The sequence below is a fragment of the Bombina bombina genome, chromosome 6 (assembly GCF_027579735.1).
Source record: "Bombina bombina isolate aBomBom1 chromosome 6, aBomBom1.pri, whole genome shotgun sequence".
NCBI classification, from domain to species: Eukaryota; Metazoa; Chordata; class Amphibia; order Anura; family Bombinatoridae; genus Bombina; species Bombina bombina.
Genome location: NC_069504.1, coordinates 39,083,205 through 39,102,034, shown reverse-complemented (window position 1 = coordinate 39,102,034; position 18,830 = coordinate 39,083,205). Strand labels below are relative to the sequence as shown.

The following is an 18,830-nucleotide window of genomic DNA, read 5'->3' as shown; positions in this document are numbered from 1 at the left end:
ATTCTCATAGGTTTAAAAAAAAAAAAAAAAAAACAATATTTTTGTTTAAATGGTGATGGCAAAAATGTTACAAATGCTCTGGTCTTTTGCGAAAGTTTTAGTCTGAAATGCCTGGTCATTAAAGGGGTTAAAGTGAATGTCAGGTTAGATGTATCCATGCCCGTTTTTTAAAAAATTAATCAAACTTTACATTTCACTCATTTTGTTAAAATACTTCCCTTGTGTATAAAGTGTATTAATATAACTGTGTTGGTTGTGCAAAACTGGGGAATGGGTAATAAAAGGGATCATCTACCTTATAAATCAAAAATTCTGGTGTGGACTGTCCCTTTAAAAACAAACTCACTCCCATATCACTTGCCTTATCTGGTGGTGCTAAACTGGACTTATTGGTTACATGAAAATTAATACATTTTAATCATTCATTATATTAATATAATAACGGATAAGAAACCAATCAGTGAAATGCATTTGTTAAATAGAATACCAACATACGCATAGATTTCTTCATAAGGTACACAAAATACAAAAGAAAAAAAAAAAAAAAAACACACCAAAAAAGACAAAAAGGAAAGACAGTCCAAGGGTGAAAATGCCTGACAGACACAGGGACAGAATGACACCTAGCCCAGAACACGTTAACATAACCTGCAGCTCCCCATAGACTAAGTATATAACTTCCTATTAAGTAGACACAAGTCTATACATAACTTCTTCACATTCGTAATTTACTGCATATTTTTTATTTCATGATTCAAATAGACGATACAATTAACAACATTCCAATTTACTTTTATTATTTAATTTGTTTTATTCTTCAGATATCCTTTGTTGAAAAAATAGCAATGCATGAGGCATCAATAAGCAGCCAATCAGCAGCTGAGCCTATTTAGATATGCTTTTAAAACTAGGATATCAAGAGAATGAAGCAAATTAAATAGAAGTAAATTGGAAAGTTGTTTAAAAATGCATGCTCTTTCTGAAAAAAAGCAAATAGCATTGCCCTCTGACATAGCAAAAGGCAAGAAGCAAAAGCAATGGGGCAATAAATAATGAAAAAAAATTGGGCACCAAGTATGGCGCACAACGTAACTGAAATTTTTTTTGGCGCCAACCATGTCCGGAAATCACACACTCGCGTCACTAGCAACGCAACCCTGTGTGACCCCTGCGTCAAGTATGGCGCCGGAAATGACTAACTTGCGTCAATGGACGTGCCTTTCACGCCAAAAACATTTTGCGCCAAGAATGACGCAATAAAGTGTAGCATTAAGCGCACCCGCAAGCCTAAGACAGCCCACAATTTGAACAAGTAGTCAATTGAAAAAAATACTAAATCATCTCTGAGGAAGTGCATGCGCGAAACAGGTCAGATAGTATGAAGCTGCTGTACCTATCTACTACCTGCTGAATAAAAACACTACTGACAGTTACCAGTCCGAAATCTTTGTCTCTTTCTTCAAAAAAAGACTAAACCCCAGGTAAGAAAAATATTTCTCAATATTAACTTTCCCAAATATGAAACTGACACAATCTGCAAAAGGAAATACATGAACCTGACTAATGGCAAATATAAGTACAATACATATATTTAGAACTTTATATAAATGCATAAAGTGCCAAACCATAGCTGAGGTGTCTTAAGAAATAAAAACATACTTACCCAAAGACACCCATCCACATATAGCAGATAGCCAAACCAGTACTGAAACAGTTATCAGTAGAGGTAATGGTATATGAGAGTATATCGTCGATCTGAAAAGGGAGGTAAGAGATGAATCTCTACGACCGATAACAGAGACCTTATGAAATAGACCCCCGTTAGGGAAATCATCGTATTCAATAGGTAATACTCTCTACATCCTTCTGACATTCGCTGTACTCAGAGGAATCAGGCTTCAAAATGATGAGAAGCGCATGTCAACGCAGAAATTTTAGCACAAACTTACTTCACTTCCATAGGAGGCAAAGTTTGTAAAACTGAATTGTGGGTGTGGTGAGGGGTGAATTTATAGGCATTTTGAGGTTTGGGAAACTTTGCCTTCCTGGTAGGATTGTATATCCCATACGTCACTAGCTCATGGACTCTAATTACATGAAAGAAAGAAAAAATTGGATTTCATGTCCCAAAAAAAAAAAAAAAAAAATATATCACAAAACAAATACAAATGATTTTTTTTTTTATTTATCTGCTAAGAAGCATCTTGAATGTGCAAAGGGAGAAAATAAGATATCACATCAATGAAGTTAAGCTCATAATATGAACTGTGCATATAATTTAGCCTTTTACCTCTAGAGCTCTCTTTTTAATCTATTATCCCACTGAAATATACATCGCTATGAATACCCAAAAACTCCCCTCGCCCATCGGGCGAGTAAATCACAAAACTTACCAGCCCACAAGAAACTTTAGTCGCCCGTGCATATCTGCATGTAGTGTGTATATATCTTATGTAAAAAGGCAATATAAATAGTGTTATTGTAATCTCACATGCATTGCAGACAGAGGTCCCAATTTGAATGCTGTGCAAGCTGCTTACTACTTGGGACTTCAGCATTAATAAAAAGGCTTTAACTTTAGAAAATATTTTTCTATCACCAGGTAGAAAAAAACAGGGATATTATCTTTGAAAAACTGTATGTACAGTCTTGACTTATTTTCGCCCAAGGGGAAAAAAAAAAAAAAAAAAAAAAAAAAGATATAATTGAGCTTTGTTAGAATTTTCCGTCAGCATATGTGGGGTTACGATTGACTTAGCATATTTAATTCTGCCACCCTTTAACCTATAGCGCTTTGAGTGGTACTGCATAAATAGGTGACATAACGAGCATGTTAAAAATACTTTTTCCCCCCCCTTTCTGCCTGGCTGCCTTTCAACTACTAGCGCGACTGTCAGTGCCGCGCTAGCAGATTTAACTGGGTGAATGGAGATGGTATGTTCTCTACTAATTGGTAAAGTCAGTTTTTGGAGCATTAATAGCATCCAGAAAAATTGTGCACTGCTCTATATTATGGTAGGCAGCTTGATCGTGTACATTGTGCTGAGTACTGCAGAGGACCCTGGAGTACGTCAGCATAATGTACACGAGCAAGCTGCCTACCATAACTATATAGTCACTTAAACCCATACTTCATTCATACACACACAGAGAAGAAACACTCACCACTCTAGCAGGATGTCTTCCCGCGCAGATAACCTTAGGGGTGGGAAGTAGCAACTGACAAGGAAGAGACCAAGAGCCATGGAGATAAGGGGAGGTCTTTGAATGCATTAAACAGAAAGAACCTCCCCTTTCTTCCCTCCATTCCCGTGTGTGCGCATATGTGGAAGGCAATTTGAAATTTTTTTTAATTGCTTCTTATATCTCACTTAAAATGTCAGGTCGCCGTTCGGGCTCATAACTTAAAAATTTTACTTGCCCGCAAGAATTTTTACTCGCCATTGGCGACCGAACCGGTCTATTCATATTCCCTGCATAGTATACTCCTACTGAAGACTAATCACCGCTCTTGGACCACAAATATCACTATTACAAAGTATAGGAGAATAATTGGGGATATGTAAAGAAGACTCACTTTTGAATCCATTAAGTACAGCAAAATTATACTGTACCTTCTGAACACAGCAATATAAAGAATAAAACAAAGCCAAATGTGTGACTCACACATCTGCAATAACGGCGTATCTGAATAAACAGACCACTTGCAATACATTTGTAATAAAAAAAGGTCTGTAAAATGACACATATGGAGAATCTGTTGCAGACCATCTCAACAAGAACAGACATAGCTTACAGGACAAAATAATTATTACGTATGAGAATGCCAACACTAACAACCTACTAAAGTATGGAATAAAATACTATTTATTAGATAGGGTAGCAGAAGATATAGGGATGTTACCTAACGCATTAAAGAGCTCAAACTATGGTTCTAAACAATCATTTAATATTAGCTGCTCCTAGAGGCAGAACTTCTCACTTTCTGCAATGAGATTTTTTTAGTGAAAATTTTCTGCAGGTCATTTTGAAATTCAATTTTAAATTAGTCAGCTACATCAAAGCACCAACTAAATTACAAAGTGTTGTTTAATTGGAGCATAAAGCATTTTAAAAGTTTTATAATATATTGCAGCAGCTGAAAAAATTACTTGCAGGGAAAAACAAATACTTTGTTACATTTTAAAATGTCTCTTTTGAATAAATGTTTCCTTTGTTCTTGGTCTAACATCACATTATTATTATTATTATTATTATTAGGCAAATATAGTAATAAAAGGTGGATTGCTCACAACACCTTGCATTCAGTAGTCACAGCTTTGCAGAGTGGGAAAGACTAGGGGTGGGTTTGAAAAATCCCAATCAATACTCTGCCCCATATTTGACTGTTCTATTCAAAAAGCACCTCACTCTGGCAGCACTGTATTAAAGGGACAGTCAACACCAGAATTTTTGTTCTTAAAAAAAAAAAAAAAAAAAGAGATAATCCCTTTATTACCAATTCCCCAGTTTTGCATATCCAAAACAGTTATAATACATGTTTTACCTCTGTAATTACCTTGCATCTATGCCTCTGCAGACTGCCCCCTTATTTCAGTTCTTTTAACAGACTCGCATTTTAGCCAATCAGTGCTGACTCCTAGGTAACTTCACGTGCGTGAGCTCAATGTCATCTATATGACACAAATGAACACCCTCTAGTGGTGAAAAACTCAAAATGCATTCAGATTAGAGGCGGCCTTCAATGTCTAAGAAATTAGCATATGAGCCTCCTATGTTTAGCTTTCAACTAAGAATACCAAAAGAACAAAGCAAAATTGGTGATAAAAGTAATTTGGAAAGTTGTTTAAAATGACATGCCCTATCTGAATCATGAAAGTTTATTTTGGACTTGACTGTACCTTTAAGGAAAACTTACACAGTGCAACTAGAGACTCTAGTCTAGGAAAAATACCGGATCTCTCACCTGTAAAGGCATAGTATAAAGATGAGTCTATGATTACGGCAAATCCATGCTGAAACGCGTAAGACTGTGATCTTACCTACACTTTGTACATTTTTTGATGCTGCTCTACTGATTTTAAATGTTTGTACTATGTGTACACAATAAATTGGACTTTTTATTATCGTATTGAGGGTCGTGGCCTTTTTTGGAAACTATTTTTTCTACAAGACTTAAGAGGAGTGGGAAGCTCCTCTTTTCCTTCTACACAGACCCTACCTTGGTTCAGCAGGCGGATCCTTGAGCCGGAGAGTTGGCCCAGACGTGGTAGTGGTTGGCAGCGGCAAGGCGAGTGCATTGGGTGGCTACGGAGCTGTGCGTAGAGATACGTAGCGTAACAGAGGTTGGAACACGCCAGAGAGTGACGTCACCCAGAGGAGCCGGGCACACGAGCTGCGTAAGTAGCAGGGGCATAGGTGGCTCCTGGAGTGAGCCCGGCAACTTGAGAGTCGGTGGAAAGGATCGGAGGGGCTACGGAAGCTCTAGCAAGACTAATCCTTTAAGTGAATCTGACGAAGTTACAGTCCTCTGAGGGGTGAGTCATGTAGCGGTAATGTCTGTTTGATACACAAGTATCCTGTATACACGTTTATGCTACAGGTATAGCCACTCAATAGCACAAGCTTGTTCTTATACACCACGAAGACAACCATAACATATTGGTGGAAAGTACACTCTACGGACAAGACATACATACATACATACATGACTCCTAAATTGATCGTTTTTAGTATAAAGATGTTGTCAGTAGTAGAGTAGGGCAAGAGAAAACGGCCAAATCAAACTCCTTTTCATGGCCTATACACAATCCATTTCCAGACTTCTGAGTAGGGAAGAAGCTCTAGAATCAGAATCATCAATGTCCTCAGAAGGTAAAAAAAAGTAAGATACTTGGGCTGATTTATCATTGGTCTGTCCGGCATGATCCGCTCAGCGGATCATGTCTGACAGACATCGATGAATGCCGACAGCGTATTTATCACTGCACAAACAGTTCTTATGAACTGCTTATGCAATGCTGCCCCCTGTAGATTTGCAGACAATCTGACGCTAGCAGGGGTGTCAATCAGTCCGATCGCATGAGATCGAGCGGATTGATGTCCGCAGCCTCAGAGCAGACGGCCCAGTTAAGGAGCAGCGGACTTAAGACCGCTGCTTCATAACTGCCGTTTCCGGCGAGCCTGAAGGCTTGCACGGAAACAGGGGCATCAGGGGTCATTCGGCCCTTGATAAATCGGCCCCACCGTGTTTGTCTAGGACTACTGGTAGCTACAGAAGTGCTGGCCTTCCTTGTAAAGTTGTCGGAAACACTTCTGTAGGTCTCATCGGGCTCTAAATTCACAAGCTGTGGATCCTCCGACACAGCATGTTGAAAACCTGCATAGAGTCCAGTCGCATCTCCTGAATTATAAACCGTTTTCAGCTGGGTGTATCTAAGCTTACATAAAAGTTGTAGTAGACTATATAGCGTGCTTCAGACTTCTTAAAAATGCTTGAAAAAGACTTGGATTACAAGTCTGAAGAGTGATAAACGGTGGATTTATCAGCTCTAGTATTCAACCATTAAAAAAAAAAAAAAGCAGCAATCTAAGGCCTAGTTTCCTTTGAGGTGGTAAAATTTGTTAACTGGTGGTGAAAACGTATTTCTATTAAAATCTCGGGACCCAGTGTATGAAAACACAATTAAAACACCTAAAGACGTGTGTGGCTAGATTCCTGCTAGTTAATAAATGTTGCCTTTGAGATATTATGTAATGTAATGAGTGAATATGACCACTGGTTTTACTTAAAGGTATTTATTTCATGTAATTGGCAAGAGTCCATGAGCTAGTGATGTACGGGATATACAATGTTACCAGGAGGGGCAAAGTTTCCCAAACCTCAAAATGCCTATAAATACACCCCTCACCACACCCACAATTCAGTTTTACAAACTTTGCCTCCTATAGAGGTGGTGAAGTAAGTTTGTGCTAAGATTTCTACGTTGATATGCGCTTCTCAGCATTTTGTAGCCCGATTCCTCTCAGAGTACAGTGAATGTCAGAGGGATGTAAAGAGAGCATCACCTATTGAATGCAATGGTTTTCCTCACGGGAGATCTATTTCATAGGTTCTCTGTTATCGGTAGTAGAGATTCATCTCCTACCTCCCTTTTCAGATCGACGATATACTCTCATATTCCATTACCTCTACTGATAACGGTTTCAGTACTGGTTTGGCTATCTGCTATATGTGGATGGGTGTATTTTGGTAAGTATGTTTTCATTACTTAAGACACTCTCAGCTATGGTTTGGCACTTTATGTATTTATATAAAAGTTCTAAATATATGTATTATACTTATATTTGCCAGGCAGAATTATGCTCGCGAATTTGGCACGAAGTTACATTAGATGGCGCAAATTCGTCATTTTCTGCGTCTTAGTCGGCGCAGAGTCCTTTCACAGTGTTGTGTCTTCAATTACGCAAGTGTCTCATTTCCGGATGTTAGCACCCAAAAAAAAATTTCTGTTTGTTGTGCGTCATACTTGGCGCCAAATATTTTCATTATTTAAAACTCCATTCCTATATGCCTCGTCTTTTTTCTCTATCAGAGGACTATTCTGTTTGCATTTTTTTCCCATTCCTGAAACTGCCATATAAGGAAATTGATAATTTTAGTTTATATGTTTTTTTCTCTTACATTTGCAAGATGTCTCAATCTGATCCTGTCTCAGAAATCACTGTTGGAACCCTGCTGCCTGATATCAGTTCTACCAAAGCTAAGTACATTTGTTGTAAACTTGTGGAGATTATATCTTCAGCTGTGGTTTGTAATAGTTGTCATGATGACTTTTACATGCAGAGAATGTGTCCATCAGTAATAGTACATTGGCTGTTGCTGTTCCTTCAACATCTAATGTACACGATATCCCTGTGTACATAAAATATTTTATTGCTGATGCGATTCAGAAGGCTTTGTCTGCCATCCCGCCTTCTAATCAACGTAAATGGTCTTTTAAAACTTCTCATAAAGTTGATGAAATTTCAAATGACCAACATACTGAATTATCCTCTGATGAGGATCTGATTCAGAAGATCCTTCCTCAGATATTGACACTGACAAATCTACTTATTTATTTAAAATGGAGTATATCCGTTCTTTGCTAAAAGAAGTGTTGATTACATTGGATAGAGGAAACTTTTCCTAATGATACTAAAACTAGTAAATGTTTAAATTCTGTTTATAAACCTCCTGTGGTTACTCCAGAGGTTTTTCCAGTTCCTGATGTTATTTCTGATATGATTCTAAGGAATGGAATAGGCCTGGTACTTCTTTTATTCCTTCTTTAAAGGTTTAATTTTTTTTTATCTTTTGCCAGCAGTTAAATTGGAGTTTTGGGAAAAGATCCCCAGTTGATGGGTCTCTCTCTACTCTTGCTAAATGTACTACTATTCCTATGGAAGATAGTACTTCTTTTTAAGCTTCTTTAGATAGGAAACTTGAATCTTATCTAAGGAAAGCCTATTTATATTCTGGTCATCTTCTCAGGCCTACAATTTATTTGGCTGATGTTGCAGCTGCATCAACTTTTTGGTTGGAAAACTTAGCACAACAAGAATTGGATTCTGATTTGTCTAACATTGTTTGCTTGCTTCAACATGCTAATCATTTTATTTGTGTTGCCATTTTTGATATCATCAAATCGATGTTAAATTTATGTCTTTAGCTATTTTTGTTAGAAGAGCTTTTTTGGCTTAAATCTTGGAATGCTGACATGACTTCTAAGTTCAGATTGCCATCTCTTTCTTTCCAAGGTAATAAGTTATTTGGTTCTCAGTTGGATTCGATTATTTCAACTGTCACTGGGGGGGGGGGGGGGGGGGGGTTGCCTCAGGATAAAAGACCTAAGGGTAAATCTAAAGCTTCTAACCATTTTTGTTCCTTTAGACAAATTAAGGAACAGAAACCTAATCCTTCCCCCAAGGAATCTGTTTCCAGTTGGAAACCTTCAAATTGGAATAAATCCAAGTCATTTAAGAATCCAAAGCCAGTCCCCAAGTCCGCATGAAGGTGTGGCCTTCATTCCAGCTCAGCTGGTATGGGGCAGATTAAGATTTTTCAAGGATGTTTGGACAAATTCTGTCCAAAATCAATGGATTCTGAGTATTGTCTCTCAGGGGTACCGAATAGGATTCAGAGTAAGACCTCCTGTGAGAAGATATTCTCTCACGCATCCCAGCAAATCCTCAGGCTTTCCTGAAGTGTGTTTCAGACCTGGAGTTTTCAGGAGTAATCATGCCGGTTTCGTTTCGGGAACAGGGTTTGGGGTTTTATTCAAATCTATTCATTGTCCTAAAGAAAGAAAATTCATTCAGACCAGTTCTGGATCTGAAAATGTTGAATCGTTATGTAAGAGTACCAACTTTCAATATGGTGACTATAAGGACTATTCTGCCTTTTGTTCAGCACGGGCATTATATGTCCACAATAGACTTACAGGATGCATATCTTCCTATTCCGATTCACCCAGATCATTATCAGTTTATGAGATTCTCTTTTTTTAGACAAGCATTACCAATTTGTAGCTCTTCCTTTTGGCCTAGCGACAGCTCCAAGAATCTTTTCTAAGGTTCTCGGTGCCCTACTCTCTGTAATCAGAGAATGGGGTATTGCTGTGTTTCCTTATTTGAACGATATCTTGGTACTAGCTCAGTCTTTACATTCTGCAGAATCTCACACAAATCAACTAGTGTTTCTTCGAAAACATGGTTGGAGGATCAATTTTCCAAAAAGTTCTTTGATTCCTCAGACAAGGGTCTCCTTTTTAGGTTTCCAGATAGAGACAGAGTCATGGACACTGAATCCGACAAGAGACGTTTAAAATTGGTTTCAGCCTGCCGGAACATTCAGTAGCTATGTGCATGGACGTTTTAGGTCTCATGACTGCAGCATCGGACGCGTTTCCCTTTGCTCGTTTTCATACAAGACCTCTCCAGCTTTGTATGCTGAACCAAATGGTGCAATGATTATACAAGGATATCACAATTAATATACTTAAATCCCAATGTTCGACTATCTCCGACTTGGTGGTTAGATCACCATTGTATAGTTCTAGGGGCCTCTTTTGTTCGTCCAACCTAGACTGTGATCACAACAGATACAAGTCTTTCAGGTTGGGGAGCTGTCTGGGGATCTCCGACAGCCCAAGGGGTTTGGAAATCTCAAGAGACGAGATTACCAATCAATATTTTGGAACTCTGTGCGATTTTCAGGGCTCTTCAGATTTGGCCTCTGCTGAACAGAGAACCATTCATTTGTTTTCAGATAGACAATATCACAACTGTGGCATATGTCAATCATCAGGGTGGGACTCACAGTCCCCAAGTTATGAAACAAGTATCTTGGATACTTGCTTGGGCGGAATCCAGCTCCTGTCTAATTTCTGCGGTTCATATACCAGGTATAGACAATTGGGAAGCAGATTATCTCAGCCTACAGACTTTACATCCGGGAGAGTGGTCCCTCCATCCAGATGTGTTTTCTCCGGTTGTTCAAGATGTGGGGTTTCCCAGAAATAGATCTGATGGCATCTCATCTAAACAAGAAACTTTCCAGGTACCTGTCCAGGTCCAGGGAGCCTCAGGCGGAAGCAGCAGATGCGTTGACACTTCCTTGGGGTTATCAACCTGCTTCTATTTTCTTGCCTTTAATTCTTCCAAGAGTGATTTCCAAAATAATCATGGAGCAATCGTTTGTGTTGCTGCTGGCTCCAGCATGGCCTCACAGGTTTTTCCATTAGGATCTCAAATCATTCAATTTGAAGGTATGGAAATGAAATGCCTAGTGCGTAGTCATAGAGGTTTCTCTGACTCAGTGATTATTACAGGCTTGTAAATCTGTTTCTAGAAAGATTATCAAGTTTGGAAGACTTATATTTCATGGTGTTCTTCTCATAAATTCTCTTGGCATTCTTTCAGAATTCCTAAAATTTTATAGTTTCTTCAGGATGGTTTGGATAAGGTTTTGTCTGCAAGTTCCTTGAAGGGAAATCTCTGCTCTGTTTTATTTCACAGAAAGCTTTCTAAGCTTCCTGATATTCACTGTTTTGTACAGGCTTTGGTCCGTATCAAGCCTGTCATTAAATCAATCTCTCCTCCTTGGAGTCTTAATTTGGATTTGAAGGAGTTACAGGCTCCTCCATTTGAGCCTATGCATTCTTTGGACATTAAATTACTTTCTTGAAAAGTGTTGTTCCTTTTGGCCATCTCTTCTACTAGAAGAGTTTCTGAATTATCTGCTCTTTCTTGTGAATCTCCTTTTCTGATTTTTCATCAGGTTAAGGCGGTTTTGCAGACTTCATTTAAATTCTTACCTAAGGTTGAGAATTTTAACAACATTAATAGAGAAATTGTTGTTCCTTCCTTGTGTCCTAATCCTAAGAATTCTTTGGAGAGATCCTTACATTCTCTGGATGTGGTAAGAGCTTTGAAATATGTTGAAGCTACTAAAGATTTTAGGAAGACTTCTAGTCTCTTTGTTATCTTTTCTGGTTTTAGGAAAGGTCAGAAGGCTTCTGACGTTTTTGGCATTGTGGTTAAAGCTTTTGATTCATCAAGCTTATTTGGAGTTGGGTTAGGCCCCGCCTCAGAGAATTATAGCTCATTCTACTAGATCAATCTCCACTTTGTGGGCTTTTAAGAATGTAGCTTCAGTTGATCAGATTTGCAAAGCAGCAACTTGGTCTTTGCATACATACACTAAATTCTACCGTTTTTATATATTTGCTTCTTCGGAAGCAGTTTTTGGTAGAAAAGTTCTTCAGGCAGCTGTTTCAGTTTGATTCTTCTGCTTATGTTTTAAGTTTTTCTTTTCATTTATGAGAATAAACATATTTTGGATTGTGGATTTATTTTCTTCAGCGGAAAATGGCTGTTTTCATTGTATCCCTCCCTCTCTAGTGACTCTTGCGTGGAGTTCCACATCTTGGGTATTGCTATCCCATACGTCACTAGCTCATGGACTCTTGCCAATTACATGAAAGAAAACATGATTTATGTAAGAACTTACCTGATAAATTAATTTCTTTCATATTTGCAAGAGTCCATGAGGCCCACACCTTTTTTATGGTGGTTATGATTTTTTTGTATAAAGCATAATTATTTCCAAATTCCTTTGTTGATGCTTTTTACTCCTTTCTTTATCACCCCACTACTTGGCTATTCGTTAAACTGAATTGTGGGTGTGATGAGGGGTGTGTTTATAGGCATTTAGAAGTTTGGGAAACTTTGCCCCTCCTTGTAGGATTGTATATCCCATACGTCACTAGCTCATGGACTCTTGCCAATATGAAAGAAATTAATCAGGTAAGTTCTTACATAAATTATGTTTTTTATGGCCACCTTAAAATTAGTGTCCCTAAGAGACACAAAAAGGTGTTAGAGGTGTCTAAGTGTACTGCCAGTAGTATTTACTCATAACTGTCTCATATTAAAGAAAATTAGGTAGTCCCTGAGGTCTATTTATCCCTAAGAGACACTAAGGGAGAAAGCAGACAAGAAGACTTGAATAATGGATTTACTGACACATGTATTACAGATTCAGAAGCAAAAAGATGTGGATGAGATAACCACGCATGTTTTTTTTTTGTTTTGTTTTTTTTAAAGATCTATATATAACAAATATCAAAAAGTTAGGTGCCAGAAACAAATCTGAGCGGTTTTATCCATTGGTCATGCGATTTGGGGAGTACAGATTGTCCAAAATAGGGTGAATTTGATCCATAGCAAACTCAACAAGGAAGTAGAGGTAACTTCTAAGAGGTAGATTTTATTCAGAACACAGTGCCTGCATCACTCATGGTGAGCTAAGCGCTGCAATATTCTAATCAGGAAGCCAGTACTGCTCAGTGCAAAAAGTCACCTCTTAGTAAAATAAATTTCTGCCGTGGGCTGACTAAACAGCACAGAACAGCGATCGCTTAAAACAAATAAAATGAGCTTTTTGCATGAAGTATGTTATACTTCATAAATTAAAGTCTCCTTTATTTGTTTGAATGGTCAATCCTAGCGTTTCACAAATGCTAGGGTTGACTAAGTATTAAATTTTTACATTTTAATATCCTAAACACTGTCCAATAATGTGTAAAAATAAATAAAAAAAAAAATAAAAAAAAGATATAATCCCTTAAATCAGAGGTAAAAATAAATAAAAGTTTAAAATTTAGAAGCCAGTAAGAAAATATAGTAGCTAGACATACCCATAGGAGCCAGACAGTGGTATCTGTATATAGATCTATGGTAAATAACCGAAAAAGTTAGGAGCCAGGAATAAAATGAGAGCCAGTGGCTCCTAGATTTGTCAATCCCTGCCTTAAATTGCGATGAGCTATAGGTTTCATCAAGAGAAGAAGAACCCATGGCCCAACAAAAAGGGAATAAACCAAACAGTGAAGTTATGTTTATGAATGATAGCAGTAAGGAGTGAATACAGAGCCAACAAGAGGCCAAGGGATAAATATACTCACAGAGAGATAAAAGAAGATTATTTAATGAACCATGTTAAAATGCATCAGTAATAAAAGACAATATATAAAAATGTAAAAAGCACATATAAATAAAATTACAAATACAGGAATATCTTACAGAAGCGGCTCAAAGGACCAAAGCTGATAATTACAATAAAAACAGGAGGTAATAACAGGTGATCAGTGTGAGTGGTACACCAGAATAAGAGTGTATACTAATAAAACAGAATTAGCCTAAGTACAACTATAACAAGTGCATCAAGCAAAAAACTAATAAACAATAGTACAAACAATAGTGTTCAAAAGAATAGTGTTTCAAAAATAGTGTTCCAAAAAATAGAAAAATGCACTGCAGTGCAAAAAAAGGGGGGTAGCAAAATAATTGTATAGATACGATCAAATAGTGAGTGAGTGCAAATGGATATAAAAATGCTAGCTACTTAATCCAGTGAGGTTGAGATATAATTAAATAAAATACACAATATGCAATAACATAAAAAATAATAAAATATAATCCAAAAAAATGTGTTCAAAAAGTTGATCAACAAATGTTAGTGAAGAACAAAAATAAGTCAATCAAAACTAAAAAATGGAAAAAATGGGTGATGAAAAGCAAGGTGAAAGTGAGGAAATTGATTCCTTCCAATGTTATGAATGATAGCAACAGGTGAAGCGGAACCTTATGCACGTCATTTAGAGCTATAACTGAACTCCCAGGAATAAAGCGTTATGGATTCCACCCCATCAATGGAACGAAAATGTATTTAATTCTAATAATTGAATAATAAATTACCTCAAAATGTATTCACCTCTCCAGAGTAAGTGCTCTGTGAACAGTTATACTTTAGCTGCTGTAAAGCTGCAAGTTGAAGAAAAAACAAAAATAGCCAATCAGCAGTGCTAAGGTCATGCATTGCTTTGATCTCATGAGATTGTACAGCAAACTTCCTTAAACTGAAAAAGGAAAACATGACTGTCTGCACATGCCAGATGCACACTCCCTTGCAAGTCATGGGGCTAGCATTCTTTACAGTGGGGTGTGAATACTTAGGAAACTGAGGTAAATATCTTTTTTATTTTACATAAAAATTTTCAGGTGATATTTTCTCGTCAGCGTTTTACATCTATGCTGCATCACTTTCAAGTGTTTCAACATTTGGGTATCATGGCTGTTTAAGTATATCATGGCCCAACAAATGACAGTACTATTTGGGCATTAGAATGTCCCTTTAAGAAGGCAGAAACAGAGAGAAATCAACCATCAATTAACATCTTATGTATTTATGATAATCTCATAACGTCTACAGCAATACCTATAGTTGGAGGCTGTTGGCTTAACACATTCACATTGTTAGGAGGATCCATGTCGTCCTAACAGCGCTGGGCTTTAACACCGAAGGACAGCATGGAACGCCTTACCTTATAAGGCATTCTGTAGCCTCCCCCTTTTGATGAACACAAGATTGGACTAGGGGCGTGCCTAGCAACATAGAAAGCCCCCCATGATCTGTTCCTGGCCAGACAAGAAGGGGTTAATAACTTCAGGCATATGTTTACTACAACAATAAACAACCAGCACAAATATATGAGCCAATAAAATGAACTTTCAAGTAGAAGCACAACTGAATTAAGGGATTTTTTCCTTTCATGATTCAGGCAGAGCAGCAATTTTTATCAACTTTCTGATTTACTCAGATTGTCATTTTTTCTTTGTTCTCTTGCTATCTTTATTTGAAAAGAAAATCCCAAGAATGTAAGCTTAGGAGCCGGACCATTTTTGGTTCAGCACCTGGGTATTGCTTGCGGATTGGTGGCTAATGGGATGGATCCTATACTTACATTCCTGATTTTTCAAATAAAGATACCAAGAGAATGAAGACATTGATAATAGGAGTAAATTAGAAAGTTGTTTAAAATTGCCTGCTCTATCTGAATAATGAAAGAAAACATTTGGGTTTTGTGATGGACCGCCTGGGTACAGCCACCAAAAGCTGCCTCCTGCACTCCAAACCCCTCCAGCAGATAGATAGCTGACACCAACCCTTTACCCCAACCAAGAGACAGGACTCAAGTTCAGGTAAAACCAAAAGGAATAACTGTTTATTGCAAGGTTCACATACATTTTATACACTTCCAGGGACAATCCCCTTTATGATCAACAGGTCAAGAATTAGATTATCAGATCAAACAATACAAATGTCTTGAAACTGTTGAGAGACATACAACCATTAGAAACATGACACTTCAAACATTAATCTAATCAGATAGGCACTAGACAAGTCTTATCAGTAGGATTAGTAGTTACAGGAATCCCACACACCACCCCCCTTGTCTATGTCCAGGGAAACATGTACACTGTAAATCCTGATTAGCATAGGCGTGCCCACCAATATACCCAGAAACAGTTCCACAGTCCCAGCTCCCTTACGTGCCCTGACCAGGAAAATAGGGCAAAATCCCTGGTCTCTTCTATGGGCCATAATCAGTGGGCAGGAGCCTAGCCCACAGCCCCCTCCAGAAGCCCCAGTGAGGGTAGGTTCCGTCACAGGTTTCATGTCCCTTTAAAGGGAAATTCGGCTTCTTATCTGGGAATATTGCAAAACTATGAAAGCTTTACTAATAAAATGATATGGCAATCGTAAGAAGTCTGTATTGTTTCCTAAAAATAAGGCTTGAGGTAAAGCAGTTTGGGCATTTAAAAACAACTACAGCAAACAAGACATAATATATTCCAAACTGACTTCATACTACTTTACAAATGACTTGTAATAATGCGTTTCACATACCCTTTTACTGCTTGACCTTACCGGATAACATACAGTCTAATAAAATAATTAGCAGGGGAGAACTTCCGGGCAGCGGCCATGATAGATCGAAGACTTGTTTGCTGCTCCAGCTCCGTAGTTTCGGCGGTCTAAAATCCATTTATTGACAGTCCATACTTTAACTGTCAATACCTATATTTTGCAGCTGGAGGCTATATATGTCATATGCCTCACCTGTATGTACCTGTAAGTTTGTACATTGTCTCAATAAAAATAATAAAATAAAAATGATTAGCAGTTCAAGTATCTCTTCTGTTGCAAGAGCACAGTCTCAAGTAACCATACTTTGCCCACACATCTCTGTACCCACCTTGGCTACTGGTGCACAAGCTCATAAGGCAGCAAGCAGCTGGCAATTTTAGGTCAGCTCCCAACTGCCTAATACGATATTCCTAAAAAAATACTCTATGATAAATGGTTAAGAGATGAAGATGCTATAAAGGTTGTAAAAGCAAATAGTAATGTTGACTTCTCTGCAACCAAGTGTAAACCCGGTGCTCCTAACACTCTAAGTGTACTCAGTAGCCTTAAAGGGGCAGTCAACTCAATTTGTTTTAGAAGATAAATAATCCCTTTATTACCCATTCCCCAGTTTTGCACAGAAAACATGGTTATATTAATACACTTTTTACCTCTGTGATTACCTTGTTTCTAAGCATCTTCTGACTGCCCCCTGATCACATGACTATCTATTGACTTGCATTTTAGCCAATTAGTGCCGTGTTAGAATCCATGGGCATCAGCACAATGTTATCTCTATAAGGCTCACATGAACTAGCTTCCCCTGATGTAAAAAAGCAAATACAAAAATCATGTAATCATGGGGCTGTCTTTAGGGATTTAGAAACAGACAGAAATTTAGAGGTTAAAAAGGTTATAAAGTATGTTAATATAACCATGTTTTTGTGCATAACTGGGGAATGGATAGTAATGACATATTTTTAAACAATAATTTTGTGTTGACTGTCCCTTTAATTTACTCTAACCAACCACAAGTACTACCACTCATACTGTCCAGTTTAAATCAGACCTCACACACAGCCGGGTTTGACCTACACCATTACTAACATGTGACATGCTCCTACACAAGGTGCCACCATGTATGTAAGGCATGCACCATTAGCTGTGGCACTGCCCTCCATAGTGTCTCAACCCGAATCCTCCATACACCCTACAACATTAACTTTGCCATGCACTTGCCATACATGGGGTCTCAACCACTTAACTCAGTATGTCTTTCCCCCATTAGCTGTACCATGCCTCTACCCGCCCTGGCATCTTACCAACATAGCTATATGTACCAGCACCTAGGTTTTGTCCTTGCCCTACTAGTACAGCACACACTATCAAATTATTATTACCCTTTGTAATGTGCCAAAAAGGTTCTGCAGCACTGTACAGGAGTGCAAGTATTCAATACAATACAGGGAAGGCCTACTGGGACATAAGGGAACAGGGCCATGATCCCTATGGAACACCCCAGGTGTTCCTGCTCACAAGGATTTACAGCACAACAGTGGTTCTCTTACACTACAGAATGTGACCCATTATAAACCAGATATAGCTCCACTTTTTTTAGGGCTTCCTGCAATTTACGTGCTCAGTGTTGGTAGAGGCTACCAGATCACCCACTGCTCCATATAATGTTAAAAATAAGAAGGGCCTGATGGTGCAGGGCCAGAATATATATATATATATATATATATATATATATATATATATATATATATTTTAGGAAACTTGACAAACTAAACTTTTTCCTCAGAGAGTATCCAAGTAGCTGTTTAGGATTAGAACATAGCCAATTCTATGCTAATCGGATTGTGGTAAAATATCTTATTGTCTACATTTAGAAGAATATTCTCAATACTTGTATTGTTAGATATCTTTAATGTTTTATATTGCCTTTGAGATAAATCAGAACTGAAGAAGAATTATCCTTTTTGTACATTAAAAGGCTGCGCAAACCACTAAACCATTACTACACTGGGAAAATAAAATGTTTTTATACCTGTACATTTTTGCCCTTGTCAGCCAACACAGATGCATGAACTGTCCTTAACAGCCAATGACAGAGTATACTGCAGTATCACTTAAACAGTTTGTTAATTCTATTAAATTGATGTCAAACTTGTTATTATTAAACAGTGTCACTCATATAGCAGGCATTTTATCACTCGCACGTTATATCTCGGTGCTGAGCATGTTTCTATAATAAGGCGGTTTAGTAGAGCTCCAGCAGTCATTACACGAAAATGTCCCGAGTCTGCCCCACTCACCACCATCCTCCCGGCCTCTCACCTGCCGCTCTCCCGCTCAGCTTGACGAACCTAACTAGCGGTTCTCCTCCGCCGGCTTCCGCCGCCATGACAGGAACCTACTGCGCGCACCTGAAACCTTCTCCGTCTGGGAACCCAGACTCAAACACAACTGCCCCCCATAGCGGAAGTGCGCCTGTTTTTGTTTCCGAACTTCCGCTGCGTGAGAGCTCTGGTAC

The 18,830-nt window shown here is 38.2% G+C and overlaps 1 protein-coding gene across 2 annotated transcripts in view; it reads right to left on the bottom strand.

The window, feature by feature from the left end:
- KLHDC10 (kelch domain containing 10) overlaps positions 1 to 18,741 on the bottom strand; it is a 229,686-nt gene extending 210,945 nt beyond the window's left edge. Inside the window, exon 1 of one of the 2 annotated variants that reach the window (XM_053716378.1) lies at positions 18,635 to 18,741. In XM_053716378.1, the coding sequence (XP_053572353.1) occupies positions 18,635 to 18,701 (67 nt within the window). In that variant the 5' untranslated portion in view covers positions 18,702 to 18,741. The remainder of the gene's footprint in view (positions 1 to 18,634) is intronic. The other variant, XM_053716377.1, reaches the window with a different exon arrangement.
- Between the last annotated feature and the right edge of the window lie 89 nt (positions 18,742 to 18,830).